The 24469-nt window shown below is 40.3% G+C and overlaps 1 protein-coding gene across 2 annotated transcripts in view; it reads left to right on the top strand.

Annotated features, from left to right (window-relative positions):
• The window catches only part of DNAJC18 (DnaJ heat shock protein family (Hsp40) member C18), a 28816-nt gene extending 4813 nt beyond the window's left edge, over nucleotides 1-24003 (top strand). The window contains exons 3-8 of one of the 2 annotated variants that reach the window (XM_032476861.1): nucleotides 3508-3653; nucleotides 5938-6123; nucleotides 6842-6951; nucleotides 7961-8070; nucleotides 11863-12035; nucleotides 22271-24003. In XM_032476861.1, the coding sequence (XP_032332752.1) occupies nucleotides 3508-3653; nucleotides 5938-6123; nucleotides 6842-6951; nucleotides 7961-8070; nucleotides 11863-12035; nucleotides 22271-22275 (730 nt within the window). In that variant the 3' untranslated portion in view covers nucleotides 22276-24003. Of the gene's footprint in view, nucleotides 1-3507; nucleotides 3654-5937; nucleotides 6124-6841; nucleotides 6952-7960; nucleotides 8071-11862; nucleotides 12036-16952; nucleotides 20318-22270 lie in introns of those variants that run through there. The other variant, XM_006172910.3, reaches the window with a different exon arrangement.
• Nucleotides 24004-24469: the final 466 nt, after the last annotated feature.

The raw sequence follows: 24469 nt of genomic DNA, 5'->3' as shown, positions 1-24469 counted from the left end.
TTTCAAAACTTAATACAAAGCTGCAGTAATAAAGATAGTGTGCACTAGCATAGAATAGACAGGTAGATCAATAGTATACAATTGAGAGTCCAGAAACAAACCCTTATGTTTATGGTTAATTGATTTTTGACAAGTGTGCCAAGACAATTTAATGGGGGAAGGATAGTCTTTAACAAATGTTGGAACAACAGGATATCCCCATGCAAAAGAATGAACTTGGTTCCCTTCCTCACACAAACACAAAAATTAATTCAAAGACCTAACGTAAGACCTAAATGCAAGAGCTAAAACTGTAACACTCTTAGAAGAAAACATAAATGTAACTCTTCATGATGTTGGATTAGGTAATGATTTTTTGTTGACACCCAAAGCACAAATGACAAAAGAAAAAATAGGTAAATTGGACTTCATCAAAATTAGAAACTTTTGCACTTCAAAAGATACCATAAAGAAGGTGAAAAATCAATCCACAAAATGGGAGAAAATATTTTCAAATTATGTATCTGATAAGGGATTTGTATCTAAAACATACAAAATTCTCTTACAACTCAACAATAAAATGACAGTAAACCAATTGAAAAATGGACAAAGAATCTGAACTGGCATTCCTTCAAAGATATACAAATGGCCAATAAGCATACGAAGAGTTTGCTCAATATCATTAGTCATTAGAGGAATGCAAATCAAAACCAGAATGAGATACCATACTACCTCGTACTCACTAAGATGTCTATAATCAAAAAGATGGACAATAACAAGTGTTGGTGAGGACATGGAGAAATTGCCCTTCTATATTGCTGGTAGGGATGAAAAATGCTGCAGCCAGTTTGGAAAACAGTATGGGAGTTCCTCAGAAGGTTAGACATAGCATATGACATAGCCATCCACTCCTAGATATATACCAAGAGAAATAAAAACATACTTCCAGACAAAAACTTGTACATGAATGTTCATATATAGCATTTTTCATAAGAGCCCCCAAATAGAAACAACCCAGATGTCCATTAACTGATAATTGGATAAACAAAATGGGGAATATCTGTACAATGAACATTTTTTGGTAATAAAAAGTAATGAAGTACTGATATATGCTGCAACATGAATGAATCTTGAAAATATAGTGTTAGTACAAGAAACCAAACACAAAAGGCCTGATATTATATAATTCTTTTTATATGAAATGTCCAGAATAGGCAAATATATAGAGACAGAAAAATTAGTGACTGCCAGGGTTTGGGGAGCAGAGGGATGAGGAGTGATTGCTAATGAGTATGGGGTTTCTTTTTGGGGTGATGAAAATGTTCTGGAATTAGTAGTGATGGGTGCACAACTCTGTGAATATACAACAACAAAAAAAAAACATAACACTGAATCACACATTTTAAAAGAGTCAACTATCAACTATTCCTCAATTTGGAAAAAAGTGAACTTTGTTAAAGTTAGTGAAAGAGCTGGAATTCTAATTCAGGTATTCTGAGTGCAGAATTTGTCTGCATGACAGTTTTGCTAAAATGCCTTAATGACAATTTTATTCATCTTAAAATTTTAAAAAAGTGAACTTTGTGATATGTGAATTTTATCTCAGTGAAGCTGTTAGTAAACAAATATAAATGTATGAAAAAGAGAGGCAGGAGAGTATCTACCATGGAAGCAGGGATCGGAAGCTAGGGTGGGGAGCCATATGATCCCCACTGGCAGCTCTTAGGGAATGGCCCTGACTGACGTTATAGTCCAGCCGGTATTACTGACTTGCTGTGAACTCCTCAGCAGGCTCTGGGCCTCTCCCTGCCTAACTCAATTGTGTGGTAGCAAAAAGCTGCAGATACTTTAAATGCCCATCAGTAGGGAATGTACATACATCCATAAAATTCAATAATATTCAGCTTTTTAAAAAGAATGTGGTAGATTTTTAATAATAGCCAATATTTACATCATGTCAGATGCTATCAAGCATTTTAATGAATACTTCACTTAGTCATAACAGTTCTGTGAAATACAGGTGTGCTTTATTAGCCTATTTCAGAAGATAACACTAAGGCACAGAAGTAAGTGCACAGCAAGATGAGATCCCATCCGAAGCATCTTGACTCCAGAGTTCATGCTCTAGTCCAGCCATTCTCAAAGTATAGTTTGGAAATCCCAAAGATCCTTTTGGGAGAGCAGGGGTGGTGTGCAAGTTTAAAACTTTTCATAATAATATAAATACATTATTTGCCTTTTTCACTCTCATTCCTTCAGGGTTATACAGTGGAATTTTTGAAAGGCTATATGACATGCAATTATATCACCCTGTGTTTAAAATTTTTTGTTTTCATTTCTAGTATAGTAAATATTGATAGCTATAACTCACATAAACAAAAGCCTTTCTGGGGTCTTCAGTAATATTTAAGAGTATAAAAGCCTTCTTAAACAGACTCACAGGCATAGAAAACAAACTTATAGTTACCAAAGAGGAAAGAGGAGGGGGGATAAATTAGGAGTTTAGGATTAACAGATGCACAGTACTAGATAAAAAAATAGATAAACAACAAAATAACAAGGACCTACTGTATAGCACAGAGAACTATATTCAATATCTTGTAATACCTATAATGGAAAAGAATCTGAAAAAGTATATTTGTGTGTGTGTGTGTGTGTGTGTGTGTGTGTGTAACTGAATCATTTTGCTGTATACCTGAAACAAACACAACACTGTAAATCAACTATGCTGCAATTAAAAAAAAGAGTATTAAAGACTTAGATCAAAAAGTTCAGAACTGCCACTCTGGTGGTCTAAACTATTATCCCTATACTTCTCATATACAAGCTTCTCATATAAGTCATGAATCAATCACCAGGATAAATTGTTAGTTAAAAAAAAGCAAGATGTAGAAGGATGATTGTAATATGCTTCCATTTAGGTAAGAAAAAAATGGTGAGGTCTCTATACATGTGTTCTCTTTGTACATAGGATTCACAGAAAATTTCTAACAGTGGTTATCCTTGGAGTAGGAAATTGGGGGACAGGGAATGGGGAAGCAGGAAGATTTTTCACTGTATATAGTTTAGTACTACTGGATATTTTTCTTCCACCATGCGAATATATTAACTTTTTAAAACAAAGTTTCAAAAGATGACCATAAAGAAAAAAGGATAGAGAGGGAGGAAAAGGAAAAAAAAAGAGGGGGGGGTGGTTAGGGTATTTCTTTTGGCGTTACTATCCTGTGGTTCAACTCTGAGGACCTTAGCCTGGGCCTTAGTAGAAGAATTAGGATACTTATTCTATCCACTTACAAGAATATAGAAAGAATAAAATATCAGATGTAAAAAAATATTTTGAAAGGAATTATTCACTCAGTGGGAGGAGGACATTGTTAATGAATTGAATGTTTCATTAATGTGTTCACCAGTTTTCTTTTAGGTTTGTTTTGGGAGATTAGAGAGAGGATCGACGTACTCTTCTGCAGTTAATTGCACAAAAGGGGCCTTTGTAGACATACAAAAAGTGTTTCTGATTTGTGTTTTTAGAATCAAGAAATGCAGAAATTACTATGAAATTCTGGGAGTTTCACGAAATGCCAGTGATGAAGAACTTAAGAAAGCTTACCGAAAACTTGCCCTGAAATTTCATCCTGACAAGAACTGTGCTCCTGGAGCAACAGATGCTTTCAAAGGTCTGATCCTAAACTGATGCTTAATTCTGCCCTTCTTGTGGTGTTTGTTCACAGCAGGTTGTTTTCAGCCTCCCCTAAAATTGTTTTATAAGGCCACAAGCAGGGTGTTTTGTTTTGTTTTCCTGCTACACCTCTTAAACAGTGATTATCAGTATAGTTCTCTTCTGTTTTCATTCACTTACCTTAATTTGTTTTGGAAAACATATTTGGTTTCTTTATAATACCTTCTGGAACCATTCATTCATTGATAACAGCAAATATTTACTGATGATCTATGCGCCAGGTGCCACAGTGAATAAAACAGATATGATTCCTCTTGTGGAACTTAGAGGCTGGTGGCCGCTTGCAAGTAGAGCCTATATTGCATTTCCAAACTTCTTTGACCATGGAACTCTTTGTTCATGAAACTTCTGTTATTAATATGTTCAAAAGAAAGAGTTTTATAAAGCATTTATTAAAGAGCAAAACCTTAGTTATAGATCAAATATTTTTTCCATTGATTTCCATATGTTAAGAAATATATTCTTAAAAAATATTTTGGATTTAACACATAAAAATCTTACTTAAGAGCTTCACCCCCAGGGAAGTCACTGATTCAAGCAGGGATTATCAGTGTATGCTATAACCTTTGAGTGATAGTTTGTTGAGTAGAATATTCGCATAATGTCAAAGTATCACCCCACAGAATACTTACTGATTACAAAGGGGGAAAATTCCTTTATAATAAAGATAACTAGCTGTCACCACTTTAACTAAGTGATCCAACTTAGTATCACCAATATTAGAACAACCTAACATTATGTGGTATAGCATCCATGTAGTATTCTTGCCAAAATGTTTGACCTGAAACTAATAAAAAGGAAACAATCAAAATATGGGACATTCTACAAAGAACACTGACCTGCTCTTCAAAAAATTTCAAAATAATAAAAAGCAAAAAAGGTGGGGAGTCTATTCTAAATTAAATTAAAGGGATATGAAACCAAATGCAATGCATGAACCTTGCACAGATTCACTAGGTGATTATAAATTGATGTTAATTTTCTTAGCTGTGGTAATAGTATTGTGACTTAGAATGACTTTCTTCTTAGGAGATATATGCTGAAATATTTAGGGGTAAAATGTCATGTCTGCAGCCTACTTTCAAATGGTTCAGCAAAAAAAAAAAAGAATAACATATACATAGGTATGTATGTGTAGAGAGTTGAGGAAAATAAAATGCTAACAATTCCCTATGAATATAGGTAAAAGTGTTTATTGTACTATTTTTTCAACTTTTCTGTAGATTTAAAATTTTTCAAAGGAAAAAGTAAAAAATGATAGATCTGAGAAATTTTTTAAAGTCAGCATTTACCTCAGAGGACACTCTACCTTTGTTAATGTGCCACTGTGAATCCAGTTCCCCCCACACTTTCTACAAGGAAACAAATAGATAACCCACATTCTCTTCAGACCTTCATGTATCATATTTCACAGACTAATGGCATTTCTCTGAGAATCTGCCAGATTTCAAGGGATGTGAATATTTAAGCAGCTCTGTTTAGGTTTTTCTCTTTATTTTTTTCTGCTTAACTGTTTTATTGCTACAAACATTTAATCCAGATACCTAGCTAGACAATCATAAAAAAATGATCTTTCTGACTGCTTCTGATAGCATTGACTGAATTAAAGGTAGTGGGGCACCGGTGTCTTAAAAGATTTTTTTCAACATTTCTTCAATTGGTTGTACTGATTGTATGCTTAAATAACATTGGACAAAGTTTGCACATTTATGCATAGGGAGGAGAAGTGATGGTAAGCATATGTAATCTATTCAGTCTTTGACCCCTCCTTGAGACATTAGAGATACATCTCTTAATTTCTAAAAACCATTTTCTAAGGCAAGCTGAAATAAGACTGATGAGTAAGGACTTTGCTTTTAGCCAATCAGGAGGATTTTTACTGACTGTTTTGTTCAGGAGATTGTGACTGCGTGTTAGAATACCACTACTTATGTATGACCTGTTTCCAGCCATAAATTGTTGCTCTCAAGTGAAATAAAAATACATTTTTGATGACTGAAAACAGTAGTTCTTAGTTCATCTTGAATCCAGAGTTGTTTCTGGCTTATCAGACTAGACCATGGTAAATTTCAAGGCCAAGCACTTTCTAGGCCAAAGCACCTCTTCTTGGGCCACTATGAACTTGTCTAGCACCAGTCAACTTTGGGCTCTTCATGCTACTACTGTGATCACCCTCAGCTACAGCAGACTATGTACTCACTTGCTTTTTGTTTTTGTTGCAGCGATAGGAAATGCCTTTGCAGTTCTGAGCAATCCTGATAAGAGACTCCGCTATGATGAATATGGAGATGAACAGGTGACTTTCACTGCTCCTCGAGCCAGACCTTATAATTATTATAGGGACTTCGAGGCTGACATCACTCCAGAAGAGCTATTCAATGTCTTCTTTGGAGGACATTTTCCTACTGGTTAGTATTCCAAAATTATCATTTAAAAAGTTGTATATACTTTGAGGATCTATTTGAGGATCTGAATAAAGGCACTGTGGTATGGTGGAAACAGCAAGACTTCGGAATCAGATGAGCTGAGATTTAAGGCAAGTCTTCAGTCTCCAGCTATGCATGATTTTGATCAAATCACTTAGTCCCTCTGATCCTACTTCCTTACCTGAAAAATGGGGTTGATAATACCAACCTCAGAGGGCTGCTGTGAGGATTAGATATTTTTAAGTGCTTTATAAATTAGAAGCAAAATGCCTGTATCATCAAAATAGCAACCATATAAAGATAAAGGTTAGAAAAGTACTCCCAGAAAGTTGGAAGTTGGGAAAATTAAATGCCTAGGAAGTAAACTGAATTTTATGAGTTGCCATTAAAGATATTAGTGACATAATCTAATACTGGTCAAGGAGGCAGACATGAGCATGTCAGACAGGATTCATGACCCAAATGCTCTTTTGAGATTCTCTCACTCACTAGTTACAAAAGACTATTTAAATCAAGGCAAGAGAGCTAAGTACATTCTACTTCCTGCTGGTTCACTTGGCGTACCTACTGTCTTATTTTCCTATTGGGTATAATGGGAGAATACTTGACCTATATAGAACCTAACTGGGAGCAAGGACTTTGGAAAAAGCAAGGAAGGGGTGTTCGCCCTGTCGCATACTAAGTGTTCTTCTTTCTTCAGGAAATATTCATATGTTTTCAAACGTGACAGATGACACCCACTATTACCGCCGGCGGCACCGACATGAGAGGACACAGACACGGAAGGAAGAGGAAGAAGATAAACCTCAGGTACCTGGAAGGGACAGGACAACTGCTGTCCATAAACATTTGTACTGAGCTGGTCATGGAGTATTATCAGGTTTTAGAAGTTTACTGTGAGATACGTTGCTAACAGGTGCTTTAGGAAAGCAGAGGCATGGTAAGAAGAGGTGGGTAATTGGTCCAAATAGACCAGAATGGTACCCCTCTTCCCATTCTTTGATAACTGTCCCAGAATATCTGTTCCCCTGTGGGGCTGTCTTAACCAAGGTTTTCTTAACTGCAGAGAATAGGAAGCCCTTTCAAAATATTCAAAACTAAAGGGGGTTTAAGGGAAGGGATCAAGGGAGTCTCATGAAGCTCAAAGGCAGGAAGCACGTTGGGCCTCATGACAGACAGGAACCAGGAACTGCAGTGCTGTGAGGCACCCCCACAGCTGTGCTCTCCACGACTCTTGGGGCCAGACTGTCTGCAGTTTTCCTGCCTCTCTGCATCTGCTTTGTCTTCTCTAAGCAGCCTGGCTTGTTCTACTTCCCCTTGCAAATGGCCAGTCCACAGTGCCTCCGAGTATGTGTCCTTTCTTCAAGTGACTGCCTAGCAGTGAATGGTGATGAATCTCCATCCCAGATTCTTAGGAGGGAGAATGTGATTATCCCTGCTACCATTAGATGTTCCCTAGATGCCCCCACAGTCCTTTCAGGTATGGCCAGGGTGACAGAGTTACATAATATGACATGATCTTGTGAGAGTCACAGTCTGGGCAGACTCACCCACGGGTGTCTGCTTCATTGTTCTTAGAAAAGAAGGCTGCAGAAGGATTACTGGGTGTCAATCCAGGTTGTGGGCGGGCCTCCTTCTGCCTTCTCAGTAGATGGAACAGAGTTGTCTGGTACTTCTCAGCAGAAAGTACGCCTTCCCAGAAAAGCCTCAGGCTATGTGCAATGCATTGGTAATGTGTATTTTCTTTGGAAAAACAATCCTATTTTCAGTAAACTGTATATTGATGAACACTTAACACCAAATACTTTTTCTTTTTCAGACTACATATTCTGCATTTATTCAGTTACTTCCAGTTCTGGTGATTGTGATTATATCTGTCATTACTCAGCTGCTAGCTGCTAATCCCCCATATAGTCTATTCTATAAATCGTAAGTCAAATATTTATAAATCTTCTTAATAATCTGGTGAAAGACTTGAATGTTTTGCTAGTACATTATTAACATTTCATTTCACCTTTTGTTGTAGAAAACACTGATTTTGTGTTTCAAGGAGCAGCTGGATAGTAATAATACAAACTCAGAAATACTGTAGGCAGTTTCCTGTACACTCAGGCCATGGATTGTTTTGTTCTGCAGCGACATCATTCGGTCAGCTGCAGAACAGCAACAGCTGGTTTCTGAAGGAGTAATAGAATAACTCTAGGTTCAGAGTAAATCCTTATCACACCATGTTAGAGTCAGAAAGGACCTTACTGAGCTTGTGATAGTATTGCTGGACCCCTGTGAATCTGAGAACAGAGTAACTAGGATCCAGTGATATTTCCAATTTAAAAATTGCAAGAATGGGACATTTATTCACAGTAAGGCTACATAGTCAAGCCATAGTATCTCATTTCTTTGCTTTTGCTGAAAATATAGAAATTCATTATAAAGTTTGTATTGCATGGAAAATATGAGGTCTGATAGGAATTTTTAGATTTCTTCAATTAATTACTTCACTTAATTCAGTTCTCAAAGTTTGGTCCCTAGACCAACATCATCAGCATTAACTGGCAACATATTAGAAATGCAGACTCTTAGTCTTCTCTCCATATCTATTGAATCAGAAACTCTGATTCCAGCAATATGAGTTGTTAACAAGCCCTCCAGATAATTCTGGTCCATACTAAGGTTTGAGAATCCCTGGATTATTTTTTTAATTTAACAATGAGAAATAAGTCATTAGTTACTATTATAGTTTAGTAAACAAAAACGTTTCCACGTGTGGAGTCCATGGGGCAGGAAGAGCTCTTGTTGGTGATCACTATAGACTGAAGACTGTCATTCTAGATCAGTATCTTCATTTTGTACAGAGGAAAGCTGAAACTCAGAGAGAGTTTGCTATCAGGTCATGCTGGCTTGATTACCTCTATTTCTTTTTTTTTTTAAGATTTATTTATATATTTATTTTACAATATCATATTTTTTAAATTGGAATATAGTTGATATACAATATTATATGTTATAGGTGTACAATATAGTGATTCACAATTTTTTAAAGGTTATACTCCATTTATAGTTATTAGAAAATATTGCCTATATTCCCGATGTTGTACAATACATCCTTGTAGCTTATTTTATACCTGATAGTTTGTACCCCTTAATCCTCCACCTCCATCAGCCCCTTCCCTTTCCCTCTCCCCACTGGTAGCCACTAGTTCCTTCTCTACATCTGTGATCTGTTTCTTTTCTGTTATATTCACTAGTTTGTTGTATTTTTTTAGACTCTACATGTAAGTGATGTCTTACAATATTTGTCTTTCTCTGTCAGATTTATTTCAGTTAGCATAATGCCCTCCAAGTCCATCCATGCTGTACACCAGAAACTAATACAATGTTTTAAGTCAACTGTAGTTCAATTAAAAAGCAACCAACCAACCAACCAAGCCATTTAAAATATGCACAGAAAAACTGAACAGACAAAAGAGGAAATGCAGATGGCCAACAGGAACATGAAAAGTTGCTCAGCATCACTCATATCAGAGAAATGAAATCAAAATCACAATGAGATATCATCTCACACCTGTCAGAATGGCCATCATCAAAAAGAACACAAATAACAAATGTTGGCAAGGATGTGGAGACTTGTACACTGTTAGTGGGAATGTAAATTGGTGCAGCCACTGTGGAAAGCAGTATGGAGGTTTCTCAAAAACCAAAAAATAGAACCACCATATGGCCCAGGAATTCCACTCTTGGGCATATATTCGAGAAAAACAAAAACATTAATTCAAAAAGATATATACACCCCGCTATTAACAGCAACATTATTTATAATTGCCAAGATATGGAAGCATCCTAAGTGCACATCAATAGGTGAATGGATACAGAAGATGTAGCATATATATGTAATAGAATACAACTCAACCATAAAAAAGAAGGATATTTTGCCTTTTGCGGCCCTTCATTCACTTTTTTTTTTCACTTCAAAAACCAGAATTTTATAACTAGCATAAACATTTACATTGCATCAGAAACAACAAAATACCTAGAAATAAACTTAATGAAGGAAGTTACCTGTACTCTGAAAACTGTAAAACACTGATGAAGGAAATTGAAGATGATACAAAGAAATGGAAAGATATCTTGTGATTCCCTCTATTTCTTGACTTCCATGTTTCTCCATAGGCTACTGCTACCTCCTTTCTTGTCAACCAGTGGGACAGGCAGGAACCTGCCCTGCTAACAGCTTCCCAGAGGCAGATGAGAGCAGTCATGGCCTATGTTCTTAGACATTCAGCAAGATCCCTAAGCCGAGAGATCAAAGAAGGCTGGGAGAAGGTCAAATATAACTCATTTAGGATGGAATTTTTCTAGTCTGAACAAAATCAGCTTGGATTTTGCACATTACTCTCACTCTGCTTTAACTTGAATTTGAGCTCCCTTCTATGCTTCCTTATGGTTAGACTTTAGTTAACCCAGACTTGTTTGTTTCTGAGCACCGGATACCATTGGATATCTCAGACCCACAGAGAGTTAGCCTGGAAGTATCACTGAAATCTTTTTATCTGAGTTTTTTTTTGCAGTTCTCACCTAGCAGCTATGTGTGAAGTACTTTTTATCATGTCCTAAAAATTGGAACTAAGTTGCTGTGAGCTATCTGGTTATTTGTAAATAGTTTACTGTAACAATCATTTCATTCAACTAGCATTTACCAATAGCCTACTCTATTCCAAGTGCCATGCTAGGTCCTACACAATATATAATTATTTTTTTAAGCATTCAGCATTCTACTTTTAGCATAGAAAGCAATGTAAGAGAGGTGAATCCAGGTATCTGCGCCCTCATGTTCTACCAGCATTACTTACGATAGCCAAGACATGGAAACAACCTCAGTGTCCATCAGTGGATGAATGGATGAAGAAGTTGTGGTATGTATACTCAAGGGAATATTATCCAGCCATAAAAAATGAAGCAATCCTACCATTTGTGACAACATTGATGGCATTATCCTAAGTGAAATAAGTCAGACAGAGAAAGACAAATATTGTAAGATCTCACTTATATGTATAATCTGGGAAACAAAAAACAAAAAAACAAAAAAACCCCAAACTCATAGAAAAAGAGATGAGAAGATCAGACTTGTGGTTACCAAAGGTGGAGGGGAGAGGGAGGGAGAATCAGAGGAAGGTGGTCAAAGTTAAAAACTAACAGTTATAAGATGAATAAGTACAAGGGATATACAACATGATAACTATAGTTAACACTGCTGTATGCTAGGAAATGATAGGAAAGTTGTTCAGAGGGTGAATTCTTAGAATTCTCATCACAAGGAGAAATTATTTTTCCTTTATTCTTTTCTGTTTTCTTTTTATGGTATCCATACAAGATGGATGTTAGCAGAACCTATTGTAGTAATAATTTCACAGTATATGTAAAATAAACCATCATAATGGTTGCCTTAAATTAAAAAAAAAAATAGAGAGAGAGGTAAATCCTTTAAGGGAATAAAGTAAAATATGTTGAGGCTGGATCTAGTTTGAACATGCTCATGTAATATCGACAATCATTACCTTACACTTACTGCTTTGCTTGGGAAATAATAAATGTTAGATGTATTAGAAAATGGTATCTGCATCTGCCTTATGAAGGGGTGATTGTGATGATGTCTGTGAGGACAGTGCTGAGAGTGATACTGCCAAATGTAACAAGCTTACCTGAGCACCCCTCTCCTTGTTTCAGGACCTTGGGCTACACCATTTCTAGAGAAACCCAGAACCTACAGGTGCCTTACTTTGTGGATAAAAACTTTGACAAGGCCTACAGAGGAGCATCTCTGCGTGACCTGGAGAAGACGATAGAGAAGGATTACATTGATTACATCCAGACCACTTGTTGGAAGGAAAAACAACAAAGTAAGATGCTCTGAAAGGAGCTTTAGCTGATGGCCATGCTTCCAACCTGAGGCATCCCCAGCTTCCTGATCCTTCCTCTCTCCTTGTTTGAGTTGCACTTGTTTACATGAACAGGGAGAGGACAGAGGCCCTTTCAGGATACTACAAAAAAAAAAAATTATTGACAGTATACACTTGGCCAGAACTTGGAAATCTTAGGAACAAGGCAGCACTAGTTGCCTATCTGCCTGTCTGTCTCTTAGTCTCTACCTCTCTCTGCCTATCTGCCCTCTTTCCTCTCTCTGCCATCTGCTTTCCTTTGCTTCTTCAAGCTCTCTTCCTTCACCACCTTGATTTGCTATGGTTTATTTTGGTTGCTACCCTCCTAGTCACTCTCCCAACATCCCCAGCCCCACCAGTTATTGGCCCGTTTGTACATCCCAAGCTCCCTCTTTAAACAGTTAGCTGGTTTAGTCCAAAGTTTCTTAATTCCACATTCCCTGGAGGGAAATCTAACTGATCCAGCCTAAACAGTTTAATATGTTGTTGGTATTGAGTTAATGTGCCCCTTCTCTTCCTCTCCAGGTAGCTGTGGCCACACAGAACAAAAATGACCCTCCCTGAAGTAGGCCTTCCACTCTGTTTCTCTCTCTGGAGACAGTGGGGGTGACAGTGTTGCCACTTGGCTTACAACTCCAGTGAGTGTTAGTGGGGAGTGCTGGTAGCAAGGGCAACCCTGTCTCTCAGCCAACAGGCTTACTTTTCATCCCACTTGAATTCCACACACATCACACACATACGTCTGTTAATTATCGTATAAAACTTGGCTTGGGTAATTTTTAAAAAGCAAACTCATTTTTAACTCATAGCTTATTACTGGGTATTATAAACATCTAACAGTGTCTGATAAATTTAGATCTTCAGTCATAGAGCTGCTAAGCCCTCACTGACCCATCAACCCCACCCCCTAGTTAATCTCTCCTTCCTCTGTGTTTTTAAAGCACTTTGCTCATCCTGTTAACACAGTACCACCCTCACAGTGTTAGTGTTCTGTAGCCACATGACAGTCTCCCTGCTGGATTCTGGGCTCTCTGAGGACAAGAACCATGTCTTACTAATGTTGTGGCCCAGGCCCTTGGCACTGTCCTTGCTTCAGAACAGGTGCTCAACAAATGTCTTTTGAAAAGAAGATTCTAAGGACTGGAAAACTGAAAATGCTGAGCATTAAGAATCAGAGAGCAGGGCCAGTGTCCTAACCCTGGCCCTGAGGGACCTTGTCTCTGCCCTCTGCTTCTGTAGGGCAGAGCCCAGCTGACCTCTCAGGTGCATTAGGAGCTTTGTGGGCAATGACTCTGGGATCTAAGGGGGAATTCAGCAGGAGGAGGAAGTTGATTTTTTATTGGGGAAAAAAAAAACAGAGTTCCTACCGCATTGTTTATGGGGTTGTTTGTTTTTGTTTTTTGGGGGGATGGGTAATTAGGTTTATTTACTTAGTTACTTTAATGGCGGTGCTGGGGATTGAACCCAGGATCTCATGCACTAAGCATGTACTCTAACCACTTAGCTATATCCTCCTCTCTGCCAAAAGAGAGCCTACCCCCATTATTGAACTAGGTTTTACAAGTTTCAAAAATCAGGAAAGAGTTTTGGAGCCAGATTAAGGCCTTGGACTAAAAGGCATTATAATCAGGTGAAGGCCTTGATCCAAATCAGGTGAAGGGCACAGTCATAAAAGTCAGCATCGTTTTAGGCCCTGAGGTTTTTAATTTGTTGCTTTCTGCAAGAAATCAATTAAAATATGCATTTCACATTCTTCAAACACACTTACACACACCTGCTGGAACTATGCAAAGAGCTCATGGTAAGGATTACACGTAAGGTGACTTCTAGGCTTTTGTCCTCATCCTTATGAAGCCTAGTTTCAGGGCTTTGGCACTCTCCGGGTATAAACAGATCCAGTGGGTGAGCGTGATGCATGTACCGGCAAGTTCCAAACTGCGGGTTATCAGCACACACCCCTTAAAAATCTATTTCTGGCATTTAAGGTTGGTGGCTGTCTGAAGCCTCCCCACAACCCAAGTGCCATTTGAGAACAAGCAGCATCTGCCCTCCGGATCCAGCAGCAAGTGCAGCCAACAAGGTTAAATTTAGCACTTGGAGGTTGTAAAAATAAATCCACTTGAGAACAAAGTTCACTCTTGGCAAAATACCGAATGGAAACTGTTTTTAGCAGAGTTAACCATTGTCTTTTTAAATCCTTTGTTAATTTCTTTTCTCTGCTCTTAGAATGGTTCATTGGAGTGAATTTCTGAGTAATCCCTTACTATGAACACTAATTGCCCTGTTTACTCCTTCACAGACGCATCTAGATAATAAGCCTGGTGCCAGGGGAAGTGGCCATGCCACTGGGCTGGGATGGACCAAAGTAGCAGGCAGGAACTGCCTCCTGACCTGGGTGAGCTGAACTGAGATCCCAGCCCTGCCTGGCAGAGGAGAACTTCTTTCCACACCCTGGAGCAGGGTAGTAGAGTGGGTAGGAGCTTAGGCTTTGAAATGGGGATAAAATGTACTTCCTCCCAGAAAAGTTGTATGGATTATAGAAGATGGTATGAGTGTAACACTTAGTATGGTGTCTGGCATGTAGTAAGTGGCTGACTCCTGGTGGAGTCCAGTCCTTCCTTGCTTGGCCTGACTAGACTGGATGCTGCACTGTCTCATGGGCCTGGATCCTGAGAGTGGTTGGGATCTGTTGGGGTCTTCCAGCTGTCAGGACTCCAATCTGAGTTCTTGTGCAGAGTGTTTTTAGGAGAGGCTCTGAGACTTGCCTCTGTTGGTAATTTGCCTGAGTCAGTTTACCCTGAAGGCTCAGTGCTCTGTCCATCCATTATACCGGCATTCAGGGCAAGGGAAACATTTTGCAGAGATGTTGTTCTCTTGATCCTGTTCCTGCCAAAGATCTTTTTTCTTAGAAGTTATTGAACATTAACAGAACTTGTGAAAAGTAACATATTCATTGATTTGACCTTTTGTTCATTGAAGTACAAAATGATTCACTGGCAGTTTGGAGAGAGGTTTCTCCAAGCGTGGTCATGGGGACATGGTTCCTTGCAACACTGTCGTTGTACAAGGTCATTGCTCTGGAGCAGGGGGTCTCAGCCTCTGGAGCATTGAAACCTGGTTTCAGTGAACTTTATGAAAAGCAAGTGATGTTGTGAGAAGCATTCATGGATGTGCAGTTCTCTTTTATAAGCTTATTACAGTGATTGTTAGTGTAGAAGATAGTAAGAATCACTAGCCTTAATGTTTTCTGGAATGAGATTTCAGGCAATGAGACATTTGGATAAGATCAGTAAACAAAACCTAAGGAAATCATTTCAAGGAAAAGCAGAGCCACAAAATGTGCTGTATATACTGGTGTCACTGTGACCCCAGAGGACAAAAGGCATAGACTGATTTCACAGAGCCCTACTGAAGAGGTTTCCCACATGCCAGAGAAGCCAGAGAAATAGAGCCGCACTCTGGGCTGAAGGAAGGAGCAGAGGGCTTTCATTTGGGTGAGGCACATGATCCTCCATGAAGCTGCATCACCTGCGAGGATGCCTGTGCCAAGGCAAGCTCTGGCTGGCAGGCACCGCAGGCCCCACGCCACGGAGTGAGGGCACATTGTTCTGGAGCCTGGGAGACCTGCTGCTTGCCAAGCGACTGCTGGGCCAGTGCCCAGGCTCTGAGCCTCCATTGTAGAGGGTGGGTTTTCATGCATTCCCACCCCTCACCTTGGAGTCATACACTTAATCTGTACTTTGGGCATTACTTGGTGTAAAGAGAATCATTGTGAGCAGAAATGCCAGTGTTTTTGTGTTGATGGAAACTTATTCAGAAACCAATGCCCAATATTCCTCCTGGCTAAGTATTAATTCCTGTTTCCAGGCAGTTTGCTGATTAATCAGACAGGTGCCACTCGTTCCACCAAGAAAAACAAAATCTGTCAGTAAAATGATTAAGAATGGATAGACATATTTCAGAATGATTAAAATAGCATTTTCACAAGTATGACCCTTTAAACATTGAGTAGCTCCCTGCTGTCAGAGGCTTTCAGAAGCCACGTAGCCCCTCCAAGCCCGCCATCCTGTTAATACACAGCACGTCTCTGGAGGTGCTTTTCAGGCGTTACTTCCTAAGTATGTCTCTGAAATCATACAAAAGAGTAAAAAATAGAGGCAGCCAAACCACTGTTGAGTTGGGGAAGACAGCAGAGATTATATTCTGGTTAAAAATAGAATGACCTTCTCTACCACGAAGAGAAAATGAAATACATTTCGTCAAGGAGACAGAGGTCACTGGATCCAGATGATTTCACTTTTAAAAGAGCTCAGCTGCCTTTGGCCTTTGAATTAGGGACCTTGCATGTGGTGAAGGGATGAAGAAAGCCACCAGCAACCTGGCCTTCTGGAGAGGGCATGCCCAGCAGAGGTAGGCTGTGTGTCAGTCAGCGTGTATGAGTTACAGTCCGGCGAGGCAGGGGAAGAGTGAAGCAGCTATCTTTGTTTCAGATGACAGGAACAGGCCATTGGACTCCATTCACTCCCAACTGCCATCTGAATACCATTCACAGAAATGCCCTGAAACAGAGTCTCCTGTTACTGCACACGTGCAGGTTTCCTAAATCTGGTGCCAAATGTTCTATTGATAAGAACTAAGTCTGGTGCTTTTGTAATAGAGCCCGTTACTGTGGGACTCCAGGATCACAAGTGTCCCTTAATCCTCAGCACCTGGTGTGGTGTAGCTGCCCGATATGTGTTTCTTGAGTAAATGAGTGTTTCTTAAATTTAATTGAAAGAAAAAACATTAAAGTAAAAGAAGCTTTGATTCCAGAAGTACTGAGATGAAACAAAGGAGCTCACCTCTCTTGATGAATTGGTTACCTCTTTTATCTTTCAGAGTCGGAGTTGACCAATTTGGCAGGATTATACAGAGATGAACGATTGAAACAGAAAGCAGAGTCGCTGAAACTTGAAAACTGTGAAAAACTTTCCAAACTTATTGGCCTACGCAGAGGTGGCTGAGAGGATGCTTGTCCTACGCAGGCTCGGGGTTTTGCTACTTGTTACTGTTTATGTTCCTAATTCCATTTTATAACACAAAATTAGGAAATGATGAACATTTTACAATTTGCTAGCTTTGTTTGGTGGGCAGAGTTGGAGGCGCTTCAGCATGGAGCCAGACTTATCATCACAGAATCCTTCCTGGGGATTGGCTCCAGGGGCCAGGAACAGTCCATCTAAGCTGATTGAACGGCAGAGCGTTAGATTCAGCCCCCTGCTCCACTCCTACCCTGACTCTGGGAACATAGTTCAGGGCACCCCAGAGCAGATTCATGTTTTCTTCCTTCTTCAGTGAAGTCTCAATAACCAGTCATTCCTAGGCTTAGCCAAAGCAGCTTCATATTGGTGGTTTAACATGTGCACCAAGAATTATACCTCTCACTTCATCAGAGTCATCATCTCCCCCCAGGATTCAGCCATTGGAACATGCTCCCAACTCGGCTTTCTATTTTCTGAGGGGAATGTGGAGAAATGTAAACTGTTGTAGTCCACAGTTTTCTATTTGCCTAATCTCTGTTCAGCATTACTAGCATTAGCAAACAGCCTGATTTGAGTTTCTTTTACTTCCTTAATACTCCCTCTTGTAAAGGGTACAGAAATTAAGAGCTATTGAGTGAAACAGTTCAATGGACACATGGAAGCAGGGGCCAGGGTTAAAGGTAAAATGCAAGGCTGACTCTCATCTGATCAGTGCAGTTTCCCTAGTCCATCATAGAACCCAGAGAATGTTCTTTTTGTCATTTCCCTTTGCAGCATCACACACGGGCTGAGTCCCTTCACCCCACGGAGGTACGGTGGTCAGACCTAAGAGGAGGCATTGCCAGCTAGCTGGGCTGTTTGCTCAAGCCTCAAGGTAGAGGGGAAAGACTTTCTGTGGTTCTGGGGGTCTGGCCTTGGCCCCAGCAGTCACTTTGTTTAACCAGTTCCCTGTAGTTTGTGATATGAGATGCTTTTTCATGTAGTCAACATTTGTTGAGTGCCTGCTATGGAATGAGAACATTGGTCCAGAGAGAATGCATGGTTGACTTGAGTCATACAATTGGTTGTGGCAAAGCTAGATGGTAGGCTGATTATCAAGTAGGAAGTGTGTGGTCATTCCCATTTCTCAGGTAATTCTAGCCATGTTGGTAAAGCACAATCTCCCAAGGATGCCCCTCCCCACCACCGGACCCAGCATCCTTTCTGTGGCAGTCCTGCATCCACTCGGGACACCTCTCTACACCAATTCTGTACACAGAACAAAAGCAGGCAGCTCTTCCCACTGGTGACAAGGAAGAGGTAAGTTGTTACCTGGACTATGTGGTTCTGGGCCTTGCTGTGGAGTTGAGCTACCAGGATTGAGCTGCCCAGATTTTATCATGAATCTGAACCTGGAAGGGTCAGTATGTGACTCTAGTCTACATTCTGTGTTTTCTTCAGGATAGAAGAAAAGTTCCTGTTGGAAGGAGAGTCTACACTAAAACTAATTTCCAAAGTAGAGATTTTTCTTTCAGATGCATAGCCATGATTTAGGCAGACATGTCTAGCATGACTCAACGTGTGGGCATCCTACAGGGTCAGGAGATGGGTTCAGAGGTGAAGAGTGGGGCTTTGGTGGCTGGTAGGGGATACCTGCTCAGCTGTAGGGAGGGAGAGCAGTTCCAGAGATGGCCAGATTTCATCACCCAGCTGGGTCTATCCTAGTTTGGGGTGGGGGAGCTTCCTTGATCCCCTCTGAGTAACCAAGGGGATTTACACTGTAAAGTGTACCTGTGAGCCAAATAGGCTGTGAAAGTTGTTTTCCCATACACAGGGAAATCAAAGCTCTCCTCTCCCCAACCCCAACCTCTGCTAGAAAATGGGCCATAATTAAACTGATTTGACAGGTAAAAAGACCCTGTTCTAGATGGCCATGAATAGCAAAGTCACACATTTTATGGATTTCCTGGCAGAGATGAGTTATCTGTGATAATACTAAATAGAGGCAATGCTAACTCACTCCATTAAATGTCAGGTCTGTTGTCTGTTTTTATAGCACTGATGGTACTGTTTTATTTATTACCTAATAGACTACAACACTCACATCTGGTTTTCCTCAAGGGAATGGTATTTGCTTTAGGTTGAAGGATAGTTTAATCTATTTGGTACTGTCCAGAATATTGTTAAACTATAATTTCCTGGGTTGCATTTTAGATGGGTTGTGTGCATGGTGGTAAAATAAGCATTTTCCTCTTGCCTACATCATTTGGAAGGTTCTTTATCATTTATAAACTCTTTAGGTATGTCTTATTCTTGGATCAGAACCTGGCGTGCAGCTCTAGACTATTTCTGTGAGCACGAAGGCAGACTGGAGATGTGATGGGAGTGGGGCTCAGAAACAGGGCTTGAGGCTCAAGCAGAAAGTGAAGCTCTCATTCATGGAATGAAGGTGCTCTGTGCACTGTGTGATCAGCAGTGAGGAGGGGAGGAAGGAAACCCTTCCCATCACAAAGGACGCTGCAGCTTGAAGGAATCCGTGTCCCCAGGTTAACAGCCCTGGGGTTCATCTACTCAAACCAGAAGACTTCTGAACTTCCTTGATCAGATCCAGGCTTCACAGCTTGGGAGAAGTGACCAGTAAGAAAATGCCACTGCTCTGCTTTCTGTTGGAAACTATTAGAAATTACGCTTGAACTCCAAATCCCACTGGAACGTGGAATCCAGCAGCCAGGCCAAGCTGTGTGTTATTCTCATGTACATCCTTACACATCAGGACTGGCTTTGTGAGGAGGCACTGTTGGGATTCCAGGGCTTTGTATTACGAATGGCCACACATGTGAGTTCATTGTCTGCATGCAATGTTCCTCACAGGAGCTAGCACTTACTTAGTATTTATTTTGGATTTATTTAAGGTGTAAGCTTAGTGTCCTAATATGTTTATTTTCAGGAAAGGGCCAAGTTACTATACATCTAATTTTTTGAGCCTGCATTATTGATACCTCGTGCAGTGACCACCAAGTAACTATATACTCATGTGTTAGATATTGATTACATCATTTACATCACATTCAGTATTTGGAATTAAAGATGTGAATGTTCTGTGACCAGAGCCAGGTTTGACACAGATGGAATCAGCTCCTGGTGGAGTAAGACTCCTGAAAAAATCTGGTCACCTGATCCACTGCATCTGGATTGAGTGTATTTTACCAGAGAAAGAAATTAAATGATTTTATATAAAAAGAATGGCTTTATATTTTTCCTTTGTTCTTTTACTTTTGCCCATGGCACCCTTGAGTACTGCATTTTGCCTGGCTCCCTTGAGCCACTTAGGACTAGAAAAGCTGATGACCTCTGCTTCAGTGTTTCCTCATTCATCAGTGGAATTATTGGTGTTTAGAACAATAGATAGCATTGGTGGCATCACCTGTTCTATATTTGTTTTCCATCAGATAACAGCAGGTGCAGCATATTACAGCCAATGTACACATAACATCTATTTAGCATCTGCAAATCAGGTAATCAGGTATTATCCCAGTTCCTTGCTAGCTTTCTTAATGGCCCACATTTAGCAGTCTTGGTTTAGAAATACAGTACTTTGTTCAGTTGGCTCTCCATTTTGAAGAGAGATTGAGATGAAATTCAATTCAGCAAAGATGGAGAACTTATGATGGTGGGCTGAATTTTGGGGGTGGGGAGTTCAGGAAACAACTGAGATTCAGCACCCAGGCTTCTGGAATTCACATCTAATGGAGAAGGCAACTTTAGGCAATGCTTCCCAGTGGAATGATTATCAAAGGGGAGACCAAGAGAACCTTGAGAATCTGTAACAAAGGGATTTAATTCAGGATAAAGGATCAGTGAAAGCAGTTCTGAGGAGGAGAGACTTGAAATATAATCATCCATACAGAGTGCAGTGATTTTTTTTTCCAGTGGAGATGGAAGCAACTCTGTTAGAATGCTCCCATTTCCATAAATAGCACCATCATTCAGCCACGTCTGAAAGTCAGAAACCCAGGAGACTTTGTATGGTAGACTTAGTTTGGTGCCCCCAATGGACCACACCTAATATTCATGGCCTTGTGTAGTCCCCTTTCTGATCTGGACTGGCTTTTGATCTTTAACCAAGAGAATGTGGCAAAACTAGCAGCTTCCATTTTTACACTTAGGGGAAGCCAGCTGCCATGTAAATCCCACCACCCGAGACCACTAAGCTAACCACGTGGAGAAGCCATGCAGAGGAGAACCAAACAACTGAGCTGGCAGCAAGAACTGAACCCAGACACATAATCTGAGCCAAACTGATTATTCCACCCCGGCTGATGATCACAGCAGAAATGAGCTGCCTCGCCATGCCTGGTTCAAGCGGCAGAATCATGAGCAAATAATACAATGGTTGCTGTTTTAAGCCATTGCATTTTGTGGTAGTTTGTAGCAACAGACAACTAAAACACCTCGGCTCCCTTTTCCCAATATCTTCTCCAATGTTAAATTCTATCAGTTTTACCTCCAGAATATCCTAAATCCATCTTCTTTCTTCATCTCCTCTGACACCATCTGACTCCCAAACTACCATCCACTTTCTCTGACAAAAGCCACTGCAGCTTGCCTAACTTGTCTCCATGTATCTACTCAAGGCCCCCTCTGATCTGTACACCTTGTTGCAACCAGAGAGATCTTTTCAAAGCATAAATTATAGAATGTCACCCTATTGCTTAAAATATTTCAGTACCTTTCTTTTGCCTCCAGAATAAAAGTCAGCAAAGTCTTTAGCATGGCCTAATGCTTCACAAGGCTTTACCAAGTTTCTGGCCTCTACCCCTGCCTGCCCTGTACATCTTTTTCTTTTCTGCCATGCTAGCTTTTTAGTTACTACACTCAGCCAACCCTTTTGACTGAGGGACTTTTTTTCTTTTTTCTGAGAGACTTTGTACATACTGTTTCCTCTTTCTGGGACCCTTTGCCACTCACCAGCCCCTACCCCCTTTGCTAAGTGTCTCCTGGTTATTTTAATAGGTTTCAGCTCCAACATCACTTCCTTACAGCCTTCCCTGACACCCCAGAGTGGGCTAAATATCCTTTTAAATTACTCTAATTTCTCTCTTTCTTACACCTGTCATAGCTCTAATGCTATTTATTTGAATAATGATTTAAATTGGGATTTATTCAGGTGTTTATTTATTATGTCTTCCCCATTAGATTGAGTTCCAGTCTGGTTTTATCTGAGCTGAAGCTTGAAGGAAATGACATGCCACCTGTCAGGACTTCCTTCTGGAAGCTCAAATTCTTTGAAATTATTCCCATCAAAAGGTAGGATGTGTCCTCTCTGCCTGAATCTGGACTCTGTAGTTCCTTGACCAAGGCCTTAAGAAACTGGCATTTTCCATTTCATCACTTTGGATGCTTTCTTTTGAACCTAATCACCATGTTATGAGGAAGCCCAAGCAGCCCATGGAGAGGAACCAAGAATCTTGGTTCTCAGCCTCAGATGAGCTCCCAGCTGACAGCACCAACTTGCTAGTTTGGTGAGTGAGCCATCTTGGAAGTGGAACTTCTATCCCCTCCCCCCATCTTAGCTGATACTACATGGAGAAGAGATGAGCTTTCACTATTGAACCCTGCCCAGACTGAAGATTCCTGAGCAAAGTGATTTTGTTTTTAAGCTGTAAATTTTGGGTGGTTTGTTAATGCAGCCATAGATAATGAGAACATCAACCAGGATGACAACCCTGTGAAGCCCTTCCCAGAGCAGGATCACAGAGCTATCTGTGATGTCATGTTATCCTGAGCCTTACTGGGCCCAGATTGGCAGGAGCCTGTAGTGTTTGTTGACATATAGAATGGGAGTCTGTGGCAGTTTCCAACCAGGATTACCATCCCTCATGTCCGTGGAGGGTGTGGACCTGGATCTAGGGTTCTGTTCTTGCTCACAACTTCCCATCTCCTGGGAACTGGCTGCTGGAGCCTACTGCACTCCAGGGTTTTGCCCTAAATGTGAAGGGCAACCTATTTCAGCTGGCGGAGATGAATGTTGAGTGGCAAGGGACATCCAGTAGCACCTCATGAAAGACCCTAGAGAGGGGGCACGGTTCATGAGATTCAGGGCTCGCTGCCCGAGAGCACTGTGCAGCCTTTTCAAGAGTGATTCGGGTGAATATTCCCATTTGAAAGACAAAATTCCCAGAGGGTTCTGTGCTGAGGCATATAAACTACACAGCACACTCTAGGCCTACACTATCCAATACAGTAGCCACTAGCCACATATGGCTATTTAAATTTAATTTTTTCCTTCTGAGTGAACACTTCAGTTTCTAGGGTTAGTTACATGGATGATGTGTCTCTTGGATACTACTGCCTTGTCCACTGGACAAGTTTTTGGGTTTTGTTTTTTGTTATCTTATTAGAATGTTTTAAAATTTAGAAAGCCATTCCTCAGTCACATGAGCCACATTTCAAGTGCTGCGGAGTCCTCTGTGGCTAGGGGCTGATGGTATTGGACAGTGCAGAACATTTCCATCACGGAAGTTCTGTTGGACTCTATGGCTCTAGGCCCTTAAAGATTCATCAACTTGATTATAAATCAATAAAAAATGTTAAAAAAAAAAAAAAGATTCATCAACAGAGATGGCCTTGCCCTCAAGGATATGAGAACAGACACAAGAAAAGAGGAAAGATAAAACAAGGGCTTCCACTGGGAGATCCACAGGAATGATCATGTTTGTCAGGTCACAACATCCAACCAAAAAGAGGCACCTAGAGAGCTGAGGAGAGCAGCCTGAGTGGCTTACCTAAAATGTCAACCTCCCTTTGTGGCCATTGACAACATTTTTTCCAAACTCGTTTTTAATACAGTCATTTCCTGCTTGTGGATTTCAAATTCATTAACTTTAGAATCCATTATGTTCAACCAAAATGCAGCACAGCATCATAGTACATGGACTCTGTAATCAAACTGCCCCCCTCACAGACCAGTTCTAAGGTTTACTAGCTTGGGTGACCCTGGCTTACTGGGTTATTCATTCTCATAGAACCTATATTTCCTCATCTGTAAAATGGGGATATCTGGAATCTAGTTCCCAAGGTTATTATAAGGATCATGTGAAATAATACTAACAAGACATAAACGTGTCACGAAATAGTGAGTAATTGATAAATATTAGTTCTGGTTTTCTCCAAGCTTAATCTTATTTGGATTTCAAAAAAAAGCCCTCAACAGGGATTGGTGGAGATGTGTGAACATCTTATCCTTTCCTGCCTCCATTTTACAAGTCTCCTTCATGGCTGACTTCAGCTCTAATCTCTTCAGGTTCTTCAGGGCCCCCCAGCACTTTGATCTGGCGGTACCTGGCTCCAGCGTGGCTACCCAGAGCCTGGTACCAGAGTATGAGTACTTTTATC

This window comes from Camelus ferus, chromosome 3, assembly GCF_009834535.1.
Source record: "Camelus ferus isolate YT-003-E chromosome 3, BCGSAC_Cfer_1.0, whole genome shotgun sequence".
Lineage (NCBI taxonomy): Eukaryota > Metazoa > Chordata > Mammalia > Artiodactyla > Camelidae > Camelus > Camelus ferus.
Note: the sequence above shows the minus strand (reverse complement) of the source record. Positions and strands in the feature narration are given on the sequence as shown.